The sequence below is a fragment of the Vigna umbellata genome, chromosome 4, assembly GCF_029865625.1.
Source record: "Vigna umbellata cultivar VRB3 chromosome 4, Vumbellata_1.0, whole genome shotgun sequence".
NCBI classification, from domain to species: Eukaryota; Viridiplantae; Streptophyta; class Magnoliopsida; order Fabales; family Fabaceae; genus Vigna; species Vigna umbellata.
This window is the reverse complement of record NC_142168.1, coordinates 23259611-23278801: the sequence shown is the minus strand read 5'-3', so window position 1 is coordinate 23278801 and position 19191 is coordinate 23259611. Positions and strand designations below refer to the sequence as shown.

The 19191-nt window shown below is 32.4% G+C and overlaps 2 protein-coding genes and 1 pseudogene across 2 annotated transcripts; all 3 read left to right on the top strand.

Annotated features, from left to right (window-relative positions):
* Positions 1 to 300: 300 nt before the first annotated feature.
* Positions 301 to 8698, top strand: LOC124835517 (uncharacterized). Its single transcript, XM_047310447.2, is given in 11 exon segments — positions 301 to 483; positions 486 to 551; positions 554 to 788; positions 1864 to 1958; positions 2824 to 2903; positions 3105 to 3146; positions 3228 to 3355; positions 3780 to 3960; positions 5076 to 5254; positions 7867 to 7934; positions 7937 to 8698. Coding segments are annotated over 11 exon segments (1599 nt in total). The 5' UTR covers positions 301 to 401; the 3' UTR covers positions 8380 to 8698.
* A 4397-nt stretch (positions 8699 to 13095) lies between these two features.
* LOC148199615 (dol-P-Man:Man(5)GlcNAc(2)-PP-Dol alpha-1,3-mannosyltransferase pseudogene) lies at positions 13096 to 13606 on the top strand (annotated as a pseudogene).
* A 2143-nt stretch (positions 13607 to 15749) lies between these two features.
* Positions 15750 to 17210, top strand: LOC124835520 (uncharacterized). Its single transcript, XM_047310452.2, has one exon. The coding sequence runs from the start codon at positions 16104 to 16106 to the stop codon at positions 16821 to 16823; it is 720 nt and encodes a 239-aa protein (XP_047166408.1). The 5' UTR covers positions 15750 to 16103; the 3' UTR covers positions 16824 to 17210.
* The last annotated feature ends 1981 nt before the right edge of the window (positions 17211 to 19191 follow it).

Below are 19191 nucleotides of genomic sequence, written 5' to 3'. Positions count from 1 at the left end.
TATTTTAAATAATAAATATAAATCAACTGCATATTCAATTGTTATTAGTTATTATTATTATTTTTATTTTTCATATATTTATAGGAAAGGAAAATGACACTTGAACAACCATTTTTGACAACATTTAGACACGCGCACACGTGTCAAAATCTGAGTGGTCCATTTTCATTTAATTTTTCCAACTGGACCACTCAGATTTGACACGTGTGCGCGTGTCTAAATGTTGTCAAAAAATGGTTGTTCAAGTATCATTTTCCTATAAGGAAAATAAAATAAAGGTCACATTAGCGTTAGCTCTTCATCCTTTGAAAATAACTGATTCCTCGACACTCTCCCTCCGTCACTCGCTCACCTCAAAACCCCCATTCCCAACCCACACTTCATCCGTCGATGCTCACTGCATGGCTCTTCCGTCAGAGCCTCAACGTCGTCGCGGCCACCACAACAACCACATCGCCACCTTCCTCCAATCCACTGCCTCCAACTTGTCTCTCTCTTCAATCCACCAAACCCTCCGTCTCTGACGCTCCCACACCCGCCCTCTTCACTTTCTCTCCTCTCTTTTTCGGGCCGCCGTTCTCAGCCTCAAACGCCCTTGACTCCACCGCGAGCACCGCCGAGTCCGCCCCTGCCACAAAATCGGTGAGCGTCGCTCGGCTAGGCGCCAATGGGAAGGGTGGCGGCCGGGGGCCTGCCTTCGTTGGGCAGGTGTTCAGCATGTGCGACCTCTCCGGAACGGGCCTCATGGCCGTTTCCACGCACTTTGAACTCCCCTTCATTTCGAAAAGGTCCCTTCCTCTTCTTCAAATCGTATTATTTATTTTTGTTCTTTTGAATTATTTCAAGATGAAAAGTTAGTTTCTTATTGATGGTTGGCGAAATTTTTTATGTTTTGTGATTTCAACAATTATGATAGTTTTTCATTTTTTTTGCATCGGGAGACCTGTAAGAATCCATTTTGGAGTGGATTGAGAGACAACAAAAAAATGAAAGTGATAAACGTGACAAGTGATGTGATGAGAGGTGGGAAGAAAATGAAGTCGATGATAATAAAATTTAATAAAAACTGTCTAGGACTCATACTTTGGAAGAAGAATTTATTTAAGCTCATCTTGACGAAAGTATTTGTGAAATTGTTTTGAGACTTAACCTAAAATGTTAATAATTGCGGCGTAAGCATCAGCATATTATTTCAATAAGCTCCGTATAATAATTGCGGAACCTCTTAAGCTTAATATTTATATGCAAGTCTTTTATGTGATACACTCTTAATAAGAGTTTAATATACTTGAGATGGAAAAGAAATAACTCTTGAGACTTAATTGATCCCTCTCAAAATGGGTAACCTTAGACACAATATAATCCTGATAAATAGAGTAACCTTAGACTCAATATAATCATGATAAATAGGATAAGCTTAGACTCAATATAATCATGATAAATAGGATAACCTAGACACAATATAATCATGATAAATAGGTAACCTAGACACAATATAATCATGATAAATAGGTAACCTAAACATAATATAATCATGATAAATAGGATAAATATTTTAAGCCAAACACAACCATATCATATGTGATGCTTGAGTTTGGTTGCACTTAGTGATCTTACCATCTGAGTGAGATGCTAAGAGTGAATATGTGATTTCTGTGAGATAATCTCTTACTTGTGTAGCAAACATGGGACATCTTGGTTAGGCTTTGAAGAAGTTTAGGAGTTGCTGATTATAGATTCGTGAACATTGAAAGGAATTTTCAGCAAAGATAAAGATGCTTGGTTGAAATTGTTAGTCATATAGCTTTTACGAACTTTATTTTGTATATGAATTTTCACGTATTATATATATATCATCTGCAGAACCCCTGAGTGGCTGAAAAAAATATTTGCAACGATCACCAAGAGTGAGAGGAATGGCCCTGTATTTCGCTTTTTTATTGATCTAGGAGATGCAGGTTAGATATATAAATGTTCTGCTTTTCTCTAATCTTTGTATAATTGTATGTTATTGCTTTACATATCCATTTCTTTCTTATCATTTGCTTCAAGGTTGTTTTGATCAATAATCCTATCTAGTTTTCTATATAGAACTTGATGAAATTTATGTTTATGATGATATATAAATAGCATTGTGTCCTTTAACTCGTAAGGTTGATTAGCCTTTGAATGTTCATTAATATTTTAAATAGAAAAGAAAAACATTTTGCTTGAGTGGATTGAGGAACCTAAAAGTAGGGAAGAATAAAATATTAGATATGCTCTGTGCAACATAAAAAAAAACTGATACAAGGAAAAAATAAACTCAAGAATGTGTCAAGGCTGTCCAAATGGCAACTAAAATTAAAGTGGCCATGTACTGCACACCAAATAAAAGCCACAAAGCAAGTGGCAGATCGGCACCTTTAACGATGCAATCATTTGGGCCCAATCAGGTGCATCAAAGGGTATCGTATATACCACATGCTGCCATTAAATATTATCTTCCTTACTTTTACCATATTGTTGTATGAACCCAACAAAAACTGTTCCAAAGTGAAGGGACTAATATACTGGCGTACATGCCCCAAGAATCCTAAAGGGTTTTTCCATACATAGAGCTACCTGCAATGCAAATATACTGGCCTACCGTGTCTGATCGTGATCTCATGCTGACTAAAATATTCCCCTTAACACAGTATATATTCTGTTTGTTCCCATTTATCCCTGTTAGCTCTCTGCTTGTCCATGAATTTACTCTATTAACATCTTTAGCTTGGCTAATGTTAATATCTGATCAGTAATTACTTTTTCACTTGTTACTGACATTTTTAATGGTATTAGTTTCATATGTCAAAAAGCTGAATATTCCAAGTGGTGTGGTCGGTGCCTGTCGTCTTGACCTGGCTTATGAACATTTCAAGGTACTGTTGACATTTTCATTTAAATGTAGTTGTGTTGATTTAAGCATGCCCACTGAAGGTTCTGTGTTATGTAATAATGATGAGGTTGTTTAGACATAGCATTGCATGCAGATTTATGTTCCTAATTATGGAATTTGATATATAATCTTTCTTATTTTTTTTACGCATAATTTATAACATTGTACATTACACTTCATGCAGGAAAAACCTCACTTGTTCCAGTTTGTTCCAAATGAGAAGCAGGTATTATTAGTTTTTCATTGTTGCATATCTTCGAGTTTTATTCACTGCCTTCTGTATTAATAATAAATACATCCACATTAGGTCAAGGCAGCCAATAAACTTCTGAAGGCAATATCACAGCATGGTGTCAGGAAAAAGGTTGACGGGGTTCCTGTGTTTAGTGCCGAGAACTTAGATATTGCAATAGCAACTACAGATGGGATTAAATGGTGTGTGTTTCTCAGCTTCTTCCTTGTTTCCTGTGAACTATAGTTTTTTTACCACAACTTTTTATCTTTTTGATTCGAGATGTAATATCAAACAAATAATTGTTTTGGATTTTCAATGGATGGATACCTCTTCTTTTTATTAAAGTAAGTAATTCAACAGGAATCTCTGTACTTGTTTCTTTTCCAATTGTATATGGACAGATTTAATATGATTTCTTTTGGGATTGTTTTGGTCAGTTTTTCATCCTCGGTAGTAGTTAATATTGATTTGGGATATGCTATTTGCGTTAGGTTTTGTGTTTACTCTTGATTATTTATCTCATTATGTTTCATTGATACCAAATTCTTTAGATAAAAAAACGTTTCTACCAGAGCATGGAACTGAATACAATTACGCTTACCGTATTTCTCTTTCTTTAATCAGGTATACTCCCTACTTCTTTGATAAAAACATGCTTGATAATATTCTGGAAGAAGCTGTTGATCAACATTTCCATACCTTAATCCAAACTCGGCACATGCAGCGGCGGCGGGATGTGGTTGATGACAACTTGGCCGCAGAAGTGATTGAGGAAATGGGAGATAGTCTTGGGGAGCCACCAGAGGTATGATTAAATTCAAGAAAAAATATTTTGTTAAACAACATACGTGATAGTGAAAGAAAGTTTTCTTTTTCCAGCGGTTGTGCAAAAGAATCTCACAGATGGAGTTTTGATTGGAATCATTAATGACTAATTTAGAATTTATTTAAATACAAATAAGCATGGTTGTGCGTAGCTAGCTACAGTGCCATGGTGGAGCTGAGTAGTGGCAGAGCTGATTAGCTCCTGGCGAATGGAGCCCTTCGTGGTTGTGTAGTTCGTGGTTGTGACTGTAGTAGCCCTTGTGGCCAGGATCGGGACTATTCTGTTTTTTCTAATTTGTCACCTTTCTCCTGATTTGGCATTTCTCTTCACATCTTTACCAGCCATCTCTGTCAGTATTTTGTGACCATCTTGATGGTGTATTCTGCAGTTGCTTGGCCCCTTTTCACAACTTCTGCTCTTTTCTAGGGTTGCAGAAGGTTTTTAGAGAAGAGAAAATGATTGGAATTTTGGGAGCGGGTGGTATCAAAGTGGGTGATGTGAAAAAGTGATTAGGGTTTTTTAATATGATATATAATAATTTGATAGTTCATTAGAGCATAAGTTTAAAGGAGTTGTTGCGTTCAGAAGCTTATGAGTATAAACTTATGTAAGAGTGGAATATGCAGCACAACATTTTGTCCTAGTTCTCCTCGAAAAAGGCTATATTTGCTTTCTGATACATGATCCACTGATGCTAGGGACAGTGTTCTGAAAGTGTTATATTTTAGATTCCTGTCTCAGTGACTCCTTTATCCGGACTTCAAATCATGACTTTTTGAATACATTCAAGAAAAAACTGTCAATAACAAATTTAAATATTCTTCAAATTCAAAATAGCAGGCCTATCAATTTAAAATGCTATTCAAGATGGTCTCAAACTCGACAATTAAAAGCACCCAAAATGATCTGTGTATACTTAATAGAAAGGTTGGTCTGAGATACCTCATGTAACTTGTTCCTGAAAATCAGAGTTGTGCTCGATGTTTCCTTCACTATGTGTTTAGAAGGGATGAACTTGAGTTATACATAACATTAATATCCAGTCCTATTTCTCTTAAAAAAGGTGGATTATCACTTGAATTTTTTCCTGACAGGTTCAGGAGTTGCTTGACGAAATGGGTCATCCTAGTATACCACTAAGTGTTATTTCAAAAGCTGCTGAACTCCAGTTCCACTATACTGTTGACAAAGTATTTCTGGGTAATAGGTGGTTGCGAAAAGCAACAGGCATACAACCTAAATTTCCGTATTTGGTTGACTCATTTGAGAGAAGGTATGTTTTTAATTTTTTTTTTGAGCCTTTGAAACTGCAATGTATAATTCGCGGCATTTGAACTCCTGTCTTTACTTCAGTGGTTTCCTTGTCTAGAGTTTTCATGCATTAAGGAAAGGATTTAGCAAATCTTGCCTAAGAATAAATGATATTTATACAAACTCAGATAACTTTGGTTGGATATGAATTTTTTTTTTTCATTACTTAATATCCACGTTTGTTGTACATAGGTAAAAGGGGGAAATCAAGAACTGCATTATTAGATATATATATATATATATATATATATATATATATATATATATTCAGTCGTTTGTGCTTCGCATTGACTTTACCATTGCACCTGTGGAAATGTGTAAACTTGGTTCAGATTTTGTTAAACTTATATCATTGATTTGTTAGGCTCCTCATCTAAATAGAGCTTTTCTTGTCTCAACCACCAAGAATGTTCTGTCACTGCTTCAAGAATCCTTCCCTATTATTTATAACTGTAGAAATGTAGTATGGACGGGATTATGGAGGGATTTAAAATGGGAAGTCTGTTGTCAGTCATCCCCGTTATCTTCTCTAGAATCTGTCTTCGAAGCCTTAAAATTCACTTATACATGACACACTTAGTGTAAGTTCAATTTGAAGATGTTTTATTATTCTAAAAGTAATCTGATGTCTTCTTTTTCTCATCTCAAATAAGCATTTATATATTTCTCCACTTTATCGACCTAACTTGAACATGTTTGGTGTAGGTCTTTATTTACTGTAACTTTTTGAAAGAGTTTATTTGATTGGTCATTGATATATATTGTTAATACTGAAAAATGATTGCAAATTCAGAGTCAAGCTCCTGTGACTAGGAAAAGAAAATTGTTAGCAACTATGGTTTGGAAAGGAACTGTTGAAAATCACAAGACTAGAGATATGTTCAAATTATAGTATATCAATAGGTGAAAATCTCATCTTGTAAGTCAGTTTTGCAATATTGAATTACACTTAAAGCCCACTGTCTAAGATGATGTCAGAGCTGATTCAAGTGATGGTTTTGGGGTCTATCATATTGTCCATTATTGGACCACTATCCAATTATCCATATGTATTTATTTTCAAGCTTAAGATGCAAATCCCAGGTGTGTTTGCAAGTTACTATCAAATTATCCATAAATATTTATTTTCAAGCTTAAGATGCAAGTCCCAGGTGTGTTTGTAAGTCCTAGGTGTGAAGAATGTGTTGAAGATCTTTTACATCAAATAGATTTATATGATCAAATTATAGTATGTAAACTGGTGCAGACATTTGCAAGTTCATTTTGTTAGGTTGAGTTAGACTTAGGATCAATGCTATAAAAGATAGATGATCAAAGCTGCCAAGTACATTTTGCACTCCTTGCCCTATGCTACCGAAATGATACTTGTGCCTTTCAAGTTTCTAATATAAGGAATTGCAGTAATTACAGTCATAGTGTCTAGCTTCTAAGGAAGTAATGAAGGAATAGCAAAAACGGAATCAGCATATTATTAGAAAATAATCTGCCCATAATCAGACATCGTCTACCCAATTATTTACCCCATTCTAGAGCTTGCAAAATACCAACGTAAGTGGCAGCTACCAATTAGCTGTGAAAAAGTGAGATTGCTGTTGGTTTGGCATGTCTGTCTGTAGTAATTAAGCCTGGCAAAAGTTGGATAAATTCTTGTGAGGGCAATGGTATAGATGATACGCCACTACCCCAACCATCTCTACCACTTCAGTTAATGATGAGTGATTCACAAAGTGTTACGAATAAGTTAAAGGGTGTCATTCTGGCCACCTGTTTTGTGGATCATATGCTGCACTTAACTTTACTTGTAGTAGAGACAGCATAGCCAAAATTTACTAATGAAGTTGCATCCTTCTGAAACCATTACGCTAGGAAACTCATGTAAACCAACATCCCCGTTGACAACGAGTGCAGCTTCCCCTTGGCATAAATGAGAATATTTAATCAAATGGTCTACTGCTACCAATTTAAAAAATCTGTTCTTTTGATCATGGAACTAATACAATCCATCGAGATATCTATACGATCCCATCCCATACCCCTCAAATTTGAGGAAGAGGGTTCTGGATGGAATGTTTTCCATATCTTTTCAGTTGGGTTTTCTTTGTATTTTAATTTTAAGGTTTAAACAATTCAAACAACTGAACTAGGTGCCTTCCCATTTCAGTGCATTCATTTTTTCTTCCGTTAACCATAGCCCAAGTACTGGTGCATGATCTGAAATCTTGACTGAAAAATGTTTTGGGTACTAATTTCATATGTTTAGAAAGTGTTGTACTCGTTACGCTAGCTAAACCCTCTATTTCCATGAATTTTATGTTTTGCATTTGAGTAGCAGATGAAACTCAGAAATAATTTTTGTAATCAGTTGACCCCCGACCATGTTAATAAATGAGCAGGAAGCTTTGTTCGACGACTTAAATAAACTTTACTACTGATTAGGGATTAATCGACAAATAAGCTCAAGCAACTGACAATCTGGATAATATTTCAATTTTAATATAACAGCGGACAATATCAAACAGAACTTTTAAAGTTGGATGTCCAATGATTTGTAACATTATATGTCTTATCCTGCAGAAGTGAAGCTTCTTATCTGAGAGCTACCGAATCAAGGCGCTGCCTTGAGAACCCTGAAGTGGAAGATGATAGGAAATTTCTGAATGCATAGATTCTTCTAATTGCAGTTTGGATGACAATACTGAAGCAATCAGACAACCTAGTTTCAGGCTAAGTCTACCATTTGGTAATTGGTTTCATCACCTATGGCCAAAACGGTGTCATGAAAAAGCAGGATCATCTAAAAAAGGTGTAAATAAGGAAGATACGAAATCAACCCCCTTTCTTCCAAAAGTTACAATGGTTGGTCTCTCTACAGAGGAAGCAGGCCAGATGAGCAAAGCAAATTTAAAGAAGACAATGGAGGATTTGACGAAAGAGTTGGAGAAGACAGAGCTAGATAATATGTCAGGTGGCTGTAAAGAGGGCACAATGGAAGATAGGGATCCACTATTTGTGGCAAATGTGGGCGATTATTATTCTAGTTTGGGAAGAGCAGGATCTGGTCGCTGGATCAGAGGAGGAAACAACTAAAACCATTTTTTGTCGCAGAAATTTTCATTTTCAGGTTACCTATTTAACACGTTACAGTGTTCGAGCTAAAAATAAACCTCGTTTGCGGTGGATGGATCAAGCTGGAGATTATGTCTTTGATCGATGTTGTAAATGATAATTTTTGTAATTCATCAGTGATGCCCATTTTGCTCTGGGAAGTTAAATAAAACTGTTACAGAATGACATTAACTATGTATAAACTTGAAAGAAAATTATGTCAATGTTGTCTTCAGTTAGGGACTATTTGGTTATGGTTTTCTACATCTGGAGAAGAATTAAAATTCTGCTGCTTATTGTATCTCCCTCAATTTTTTTGTAAAGGTTATATTTTGGAAAGTTAATATTAATTAATTTTTAGGACTTAGTTTGTAGATATCCAATTTTAGATGAAGTTACTGTTATTTTTTTTTTGTCCGAAAGTGCTTATTAAGAAAATAAGTCTTAAATCAGTTATTAGTATCTATTTGGTTTTCCATGATGAGGGGTTAAATTAGTGTTCGAAATTAAATTATCAAATTTAAGTTGCACATTGAGTTAATTAATTAGGGTTCAGTAGAAATAATAAGGAACAATAATGCTTTTGTCATCAAGATCTCAACAGTAGAGAGAAAACAAAACTTCTTTGGTCTTATTATAAATGTCCTTTTTTATACTTACAATTAATATTTTAGAGAGATTATGTTTTGTGTGAAAGTTCTGATGAAAATTTCCAGTAAGGCCCACCTTTTGTATTTTTAAATATTTTTCAGATGGTTTTCTTATAAAACTTTCAGATATGTAACTGAAATTTATTATAGTTTAAACTTCTTTTTTGACTGAAGCAATCTTATTTCTTACCGGTTTCAGACTGATTTTAAACTTTGTTATTTTTCAACCGGATTTTAAGTTAAATTAACATTATTTAATGTAAATTGGACAAATTACTAAAAATGCAACATTTTTTATTAAAAAAATGTATGATTTTTTCAGATGAAATAAAATAATATTTTTCTTGCAGGTTCCATCAAGATGAGATAAAAAATATTTAACTATTATCTTAGACAAAATTGAATTAAAAACGGTAATTTTTCAATTAATTCAAACAAAAAAAAATTGGAAATATTATTAACATCTATCTGTATATTCTTATATTTTGAAATCTTCCCTAACAAAAATCTATTCAAACAAAACCTAATTTTGTAAAAAATTCAAAATTTTCAAACAATTTTTAAATAAACTACACAGATCAACAGAAACATCTAAGATCCAACATAATCGGCTGACTTAAAAAATTCAAATAAATTAAACTCTTTTTCTTTCTTTTCTTTTTATCTTGAAGGACACATTAAAACATTCACAAATTCAAGTTGTCTCTTGAACTCACTTGAATAGAGACAATTGGTCATATATTAATTATCAATGATCATCAGTAGCGATAGTTATATATGAAATTGTCAGGTTTCTGACACCAAAAGCTTTGAGAAAAGCAACAATTACTGTTATTTTAAGCTTGAAATGGTTTGACATATAACTTAGAATCTTCATCACTCACTTTATTATCATTTCATTATCTATTCATTGCAGATTCAAAATATAGGTAAAGAGCATTGTTAATGTACTCTTACATACAAATTTAATTGTTTTATAAAACAGTAAGCTTCTTTTATAGTTACTAAGTTAACGGCTATGTGATCATTTTCTTTCAAGTGAAAATATTTTTTTTTAGTTTAGTCTCTAATAGCTATTTTTTATTTAAATTTAAATATTATAATTATTTCAATTTGAAATTTTGATTAATTTTTTAAAAGAATTTTAAAACTTCTTAATCATATATTATTTGTATCTTTATGAAACTCACTATTTATATTTCCATGAAATATAATACTTATATTTTTATAATTTCAAGTTCTGAATATCAAACATCAAACCTTGACTTAAAATATTTTTAAAACAATATTTAAAATTAAAATGATTATAATTTTTAAATTAAAATTAAAATATTTTAGTCAACTAGAGACTAAATCAAAATATGTAATAATGTCATGATAGTAACTTTATAAAACCCCTTAAATTCAAGCTCAATAATGATTGGTATAAATATGTTTAAAATTAAAGGTTATGTGCATTAGGTGAACATTAATAAGATATTTAAAAGGAATATATATGGTGAATGTTGATTAGGATAAATTCCAAGTGACCTATGCTTTCAATAGTTACTCTCTGAAATTTCAGATAAGGCCGAAATACTATGAAAAAGATGGTCACCTGTAAAAGTTATTTTGGACACTCAAATTAATAAAATATTCGTTAGATTCATCACAATATAATGTTTATGTTAATTATGTAAATATGCTAACTATATTATGTAGTGTGTGAAAACCATTTGGAGAAAAAATGCATGTCGTCATGCATATAAAAGTTGAAAGCATGTAAATAGAGACGTAGGAACATAAATATTCTCTTATGCACTTTTTTTTTCTAATGTGTTGATACTTTTATGCATCTTAGCACACACACATCAAAGATCCTTGTTAATTAAATGGAGTGATATCAGCCAAATATGCATGCGATTTTATCCTCCACTACTACTAAACTTTTCTTTATATTATTGGAAGTTAAAAATCTAATTTTCAAAAATATTTAAATGAGAAAAGTTTAGCATATAAATAATTTTAACTTATAAAAAAAAATCTAAAGATAGATTAGATCATAGTATCACTTTTCAATTCTTTTTATGAAGTGGGTTTTGTCATAAAAGGGGAATGCTGAAAACAAAGAGAGAGAGATCCAAGTTTTGTAGGGTATTCCATTGGCAAAGCCAACCAAATTGAAATGGAATGAAGAACTATCTTTGAAATATGTGATTCTTCTACAACAAAAAGAAGCATGAATTTGCATCTAATAAGATGGTGGTGGTCCCATGCATTTAAACATTTTAGCTTCCTTGAGGTTCCATCTATATGCTTTCATGTCCTTGTTATCCCTTTTTTTTTCATAATTTCCAATGTCAATGAAGAACTTTCTGCATCACCCTTCATAAAAGAAAAGCTTGATAAACTTTTCTCACAATCCATCATCATCAATGATGCCATATAACATCCATATACTTTAGAGGAACTTTTCTTTGTATTTTAAGGGTTGGAACTCTAAGGCCTTGTTCTTTTGAGTGGATTTGAGGGAGTGGATTTGAGAGAATTTAAAAATAAATTTTTTTGTCGTTTATTTGAGTGAATTTGGAGGTAAATGAGAGTGAATTTGGAAATAAAATTTGTGAGAATTAGTATAGAATTGTATTGACGTGACAAATTAAAAAAATTTATTTCCAAATTCACTCTCATTTACCTCCAAATTCACTCAAATAAACGACAAAAAAATTTATCTTCAAATCCTCTCAAATCCCCTCAAATCCACTCAAAAGAACAAGGCCTAAGTCATGCACATTTTATATATCTGAAGACTTATAACATATTGGTTGAGTACATGTAGCTTCTAATGTATGTAATTCAAAATGAATATTTTATAAGACTTATATTTATCTTTCAATGAATAGGAATGATAATATAAAGTGGGTCATATGGGTTAGTTTGTAGACTTGTAAGAAAAAGTGTGAGACAAATTGAGTATTTTAGTCTCTTGACTCATTTAGATCCATCTCACATAAACCTTAAGGTAGGCCATATGGGTTGGTTTGTAAACTTGTAAGAAAAAGTGTGAGACAGATTAAGTATTTTAATTTGTTGACTCATTTAGGTTCATCTCACATCATCTATAAGTCTGTACGGGTCAATGACAGGTTGATCCGTATTTGGTCCATATAACTTATATCGATTTAAATTCTTAAAATTTATTAACGCCAACATAACACATTAATTGTGTATGTTTTTTTAAATCAACTTGATGTTTTTTATCTACTCTATCCAAAAGTAATTCACTCATTTGTGTTTAATCCATTAAAAAATAGTTCTCTCATGTGTTTCTTTCTTATTTGAGTGTAATTCAAAATCATTACTATTTTCAAGTACTTACAAAGTTAAAGATTATGATATTGAAAAAATTATTTATTTCCAAAAAATAGATTTATAAAAATTATTATTTCTACTAATTTTATTAAACTAAATAAAATTATTAAAATCATATACCTTAATGTTTTATAAAAAAACAATTATGAGACAAATAATTTCTTATACAAACCTACGTATCAAATACCATGCGCACAAAAAAAAGGAACAAAAAAAAAATTGGCTCATACTTTGGTTTAATGCCTCAATAGGTCCCTATTTTCGTCTAGAATCTCAAATAAGACCCTTTCTTCTCTGGCGTCTCAATTGGGTCCTTATTTTTGTAAAATTGAATCAAATAAGGTCTTTCCGTCAAATTGATCAGACATCGTTAAGTATTGTGTCACCTGGCATGCTGACAGTGTTGTTTTACCACACGTGTCATTAGAAACGTGGGTGAAGTCTATTATTTTAAATTTAAATTAAAAAATTAAATTAAAAGAGTGGAAATTTAAATACAGAAAGGGCACAGTTCGAAATTCAATTACAGAAATCATCATTCGTTGGTCTCACAGTCATTAAACAAAGAAATAAAAATATGGTGAAATAAAAATCTTTTTGGAGTTGAAATCTGGTGAGCCCATGAGACGAAGTCCAGAAATAAAAATTAGAGAGAAAGAAAAAGTAAGGGTGATAGTGGAAGAATGATAAAACAGAGATGGGTGGCAGAAGGTTGAAAAACAGAGAAACCATGGGCGTTGAATCGGTGGCGTCGTCGCCACCACCTTCGAGGTCGGAAGGAAAAACCGCTTTGCTCCAAAGCCCCAAGATACCCTTCTCACTAGCTCTTCTCTTCGCTAACGCCCTCCTCGTCACTCTCGCTGACGCTCATCTCTTCAGATACGAAGATAGATTGGGACGCTTACATGTCACAGGTTAGCATATTTCTCAAAGGGGAGAGAGACTTTCGCAACCTCAAAGGCGACACTGGTCCTCTTGTCTACCCTGCTGGCTTTCTCTACATTTACTCTGCATTTCAGTATCTTACCCAAGGACAAGTTTACCCTACTCAGGTCACACATTCAAATTATTCTATTTCTCATTCTACTCAGTTAATCTGGGCCCTTTGCTTGCTTTCTCTATCCAAGAGAGTTCATTCCATCTTCGTGCTTCGTCTGTTTAATGACTGTGTGGCCATGACACTTCTTCAAGCAAGGGCGTCCAATTAACTGTAATCTTATCCATTGACATCTACTCGAACAACTTTTGTGGACGAGTGACGAACCCTAAAATTCAAAATTTTCCCAATTTCATTTCCATATCACAATTATAGAGAACGGGGCTTTCTTAATTGAATTTTCTACTTTGCCCTTACTTTATTTGAATTTCCACTTTTTTAATTTAATTTTTTAATTTAAAATTTAAAATAATAAAATTCACTCACGTTTCTAATGACACGTGTGATAAAACAACACTGTCAGCATGCCAAGTGACACAATACTTAACGCCGTCTGATCAATTTGACAGAAAGACCTTATTTGATTCAATTTTACAAAAATAAGGACCCAATTGAGACGCCAGAAAAGAAAGGGTCTGATTTGAGATTCTAGACGAAAATAGAGACCTATTGAGACATTAAATGGTGAACTGTTGGACCCGCTTTACCATTTCTATGAATGAGTGCATCTAACCTTTGAATTGCTTCGTTCTAAAAGAAATATTTTGTTTTAGTTATTCTATATTTTAGATGGTTTTTTTTTTTAAATGTGCTCTTCACTAGTACATTGTTATACTATCGTTTTCCCAATTCAGACCAATCTGATGACTTGGTTAATTGTTTTTCGATTTTAATATATTTCAGACTTTAGTTCTTTTTCCATTTTATTTTGTACTACCAAGTTTTATGTATTTATTATACTTTTTTAACTCTTTCATCCTACTTTTAGTAAAGATTTTATACATATTCATAACTATAGAAAAAATATTAAATAAAATAAATATTAAGCCAGTAAAGAACTATAATTATTTTCGCCATAAATAGTCCTAAACCTTTTCCATCTCCAACCCCCATTTTACTACAGTTTCTTTCTTCTTTTTAACTATATCAAACCAACCCTTTCTCTTTGTGTGTTTTGTTCAGTGAAGAAAGAAACACCAGAAGAAAAAAAAATATAAGAAATGAATAAAAAGAGAGATAATTGAAAAAATGATTTTATTTATTATTACAATTTTTTTTATTTATTATCATAAAAAACAATCAAAACATGAAAAATAAATTATATTCGTACTAAAATATTGATGTAAAAAAAAGTCTACATTTTTTGTTGTGGTATAACATATAGATGATTATTATGTGTTATAGTTATGCTTATTTCTTTGCACTTAATAAGTGTGATTAAGGGTTTTCTCAATTTTTTTTAATTTGTATAAGAAATAGATTTGATATCAATTATTTTTGGGGTTCTACTATTGAAACATTTCAAGACGAGGTAAAAAAGAAAGACTTTAAACTTTGATTCTTAATCATCAAAGCTTGTATGTGACAAAAAACACATCCAAACAAATGTGAGATACTTGATGAACTTTGACGAACCTACGAACAGCAAAATGCGTTATTATGTGTTTCCTCGTTACAAACAAGCCTTAAATAGATCAAAACAAATACGAGAAAGATAAAAATGTACCTTAAAACAACAAGATATGGTTTGTGACGACCAATAATAAAAATGAAGAAGAGAGGAAAATAAGATATTTTACATGGAGAGTAAATGATAACAAAATGTTTTAGAACAGAAAAAAACTTTGCATGGTGAGAAAATTATTAATGGAGAATTAACTTTTCAAAAATGACAAGAGACTTCATAGTTACAATGGATATAAAGAAACTGGTTTAAGTTATTTTAGAATCGAAGTCTATAATTATGTAAATAATTTCAAAATTATCATTAATTTTAAAAAATTTCATTTTTTTTAAATCGAAATCTATTAGGGGATTTTGAGTGTGTATTAGTGTATTCTTCATTCATATTACTATTCGTCTTCCATTTCTTTTTCACATAATTTATTGTTATATTTAAAACTTTGTAATACTATGCACACGTATCCCTTTTTATTTTTTTTTGTTTCTGGAGGTATATGGTCCTTTCTATTCCTCTCCTTTTCCTGTTCCACCTCTTTATTCTATTCTACGTGTGATGAATATCATAAAAGAGATTATGAGAATGATTCTGTAATTTTGTTAAGAGTATATTATACAAAGCACTTAAGTAGAATGATTCTTTCCCTTATTTAGCTTNCAAGTCCTTTTGCTTTCTTCCCTTCTGTACTGGGACCAAAATCAATTTTGAAACATTTTTCCTCTTTTGTGTTTCATAAACACTTGGTGAAAACAATATACATAAGCATCAATTACTCATCTTTTGACTCATCACCATCTCTTACAACAAAAACTATATAAAAGGTTTCTATTAACGTACACAAAAGTCTGTTTTATTCTATTTGTTTAATAAGAAGTTTATCTAAACACATTCTACCTTTTTAATAACCTAAGCATGTTGTTATTAAATTACTCTAACATTCTTCATCAGAATCTTCCACCACTGAACATCTTTTTCTTTTCAACACCACAAGTTTTCCCGCTCTTGGAAAGAAAACCAGTTACCATATATATATATACTTACAACACTTACAGCATCACAGTTCACAGATTTTCCAAGTTCATCCACCATGGGAAACTGTTTATTGGGAGGCATGTCAGATCCTGAAGTAATGATCAAAGTCACAACATCTGATGGTGGAATCATGGAATTCTATGCTCCAATTACTGTGAGTTTCATCACCAATGAATTCCCGGGGCATGGCATATTCCTAAGTCATGAACTCTTCTGCAAACCACTTAGCCAATTTGATGAGTTGGTGGCTGGACAGTCATACCACCTTCTGCCACTCAACAACCAACCGGAACACCCTCCGGCCACCGTCAGCGAAGACAACTGCGCCGCCATTCGACAAGGGCATGTTCGTTCTCATAGTGTTCCTACTACCCCCTACCCTCCTCCTTACAGAATGTCCTTGGACTACCAACACCACCAAGGAATGAGGTTTCTCAACAAAACTTCTATAGAACCTTTCTCTTGTAGGACTAGTACTAGTAATAGTACCAGTAAATGCAGCATTGTTACTAGCGCTGGCAGTAAAAGTAGCAGGTTTTGGAAAGTGAAGTTGGTGATAACTCCTCAAAAGTTGATGGATATTTTGTCACAAGAGGCTAGAACCAAGGAGTTGATAGAGAGTGTTAGGATTGTAGCCAAATGTGGGGTTTCTGCAGGTGGCATTTTACCTGCATCTGCTGCAGCAAGCATAGTGTCTGATCAGTGGAGCCTCTCCAGCAGTGGTAGGAGTGCTTGTGATTCCTCTAAGATTGATGCATTGGTGGTTGACATTTAGTATAATGCATGAAAAGATATGCAACCAAGTTTCACTCTTTCTTTGTCTTTACACTTGTATTTTTGGTTACTTAGCTCCCCTTTGTCACTGTCATATGTTTCTCTGTTGATTTTGTATCCTTGTAAAAGTTCAGTTTAGAGACGTTCTGTCATATGATATTGTATAGTGTCTGTGAAGTTGTTGTGTACTTGTGGTGGTGGCATGTCCAAGGCACAAATGTGTGAACCTTTTGCTTTTTTTTTTCACTGTTTGGAAGATTGCCAAATCAAGCAGAATTTTGCTACAGAAATTGAGGACTGAGTGCCAACTGATATAGTGTATAGCTATTCAAGTTAAACTTCTGCAGAAATGCTGCTTAGATTTGAAACTAAAAATGATTAAGTGATATAACAGTGAATGTTACCAACATTTTTGTGAAATTAACATCCTTTTTCCTCTTTTCATGTCGAGTTGCTTATGTTTTAACATATTGCTTTTAATAATGATATTTCTTAGGTTACTTTAAAAAGAATATTAAAAGCACATATTATTGTATGAGATACCACCTTTGTTTTTCAAAGAATACGGTATAAAAACCCAAATAAATAAATAAATATCTACAGTAGCATGTTCTAGTATTCTAAATTTTCTTAGGTTGACCATTTTATTATTCTACCGATTCTATAATTGTTTTCATTAATGTAGTAATTTAATTTATATGTGATTTAATTAAATATCTCAATTTAATATTTTATTATTAAAATCTAGTTATATTATTTAATTATTTAAAAGAAAAAGTGGTTGTGAAATCATTTTCCTTAAACTAACTAGTAAGTGTTATATATATATATATATATATATATATATATATATATATATATATGTGTGTGTGTGTGTGTGGGTGATTTGTATGCAATATTTTAAAAATGACTTAGTTCCATAGGCAATTTTTTTTTATAATATTTTGTGATAATTTTTTTAATTATTGTTTTATGTTTTAGTTAATGTTCAAGTAAAACTTAAAAAATAGTATTTTAAAAATAATAGGGTGTTTATAATACTAAGATTATATTATTTTATCATATTAAAGTGTTTAAATATAAATCTCTCACTTTTTTTAAAATTTTTTATTCTCTAATTTTCTGTTTGAAGATCGAAGACCGTTGGGACGATCTTTTTGACAAGATATTTATTTTTGTCTGATCAATTTTTCAATTGTGTAAGTTGAAATTATGATCTTCTCCTTTTGAGTCAAATTTATACCGACTTGCATGTGACCTTTCTCTTAGTTGCATGTGAGGTTTTGATCTTCTTTATGAGTATTTGATGATCAGTGATTATCATGGTATAATCTGATCATGTATGTGATGTTTTTATGTGTAGATAGAGCATACATATTGTGAGCTTTGAGGTGTGTTGGATATTTTAGAACTTCTTGAGGTTTTCTAACAAGTGAGGGAAGCTAAAGATTTTAGATGTATGCATTATTTTGGTCTTGTTTTGCATTTTCTAATTCAAGTTAATTTTTTTATTTGGTGACGGGTAATGATTTTCATTTATTAAATTTGTGAAATGTTGGTTGTGTATTTGGATTTAGGTATGAATGAAATTTGTGAATTGACTTTAATTAGGAAATTACCTCAATGCGATTTGATTTGAGCAATCTGAGATTGCTTGAGCTAAGAGCCACAATTTTTATAATTTATGAAGTGTTTAAAACTGTAAAGTAGTTCATGGAATGTAAAATTTATGGTATACTAATATGGCTCTAGGCGCCACTGATAGTGTTGGGCATCATAGAGACAGTGGGTTCTCTGAGTTGGTGTTGATGGCGCTGAAGAGGACTATTAGACGCCACTTGTGCAGGGGTTCTCTAGTTGGTTTGTCACTGGGTGCCACTTCTTGCTGTTGGATGACATTTTCAAGATATTTAAATCTTGGGGGCTCTATTGATGGTTTCGTTGGGCAAGCCTTGGTAAGGCTATGCGAGAAGTAGTGATGGGGGCCACTATGATTGGCGTTAGGCAAAAGCTTTTCAAAGGAACCTTTGGACTCGGTGGTGTTAGGCAGGGTTTTGTGGTGTTGGATGCTATTGTATATAAATTATCTTTTATTGTGTCAAATATTATTATATGTAACTTGGTGATTATTTTAGAATATGTTAAATGTTTTGGACAATATGAACTTGTGGAATATTATAAGGTATGAAATGACTAATAATGATACGGGGATTTCTAGGTAGGAAATCCTTTTGAAGTGTGTTTCATCGTGGATGCATTAAAGTAGAGACACATAATTGAAGTTATCATAAAGATAGAAAAATAAATGATTTAAGAGAATAAAATATTATGAATTTATCCTTTCAAGATTTTAATCTTGTAGATAGATA

Excerpts from the sequence above, each read along its gene's own strand:
- LOC124835520 (XM_047310452.2), top strand. The coding sequence starts at position 16,104 with ATGGGAAACTGTTTATTGGGAGGCATGTCAGATCCTGAAGTAATGATC.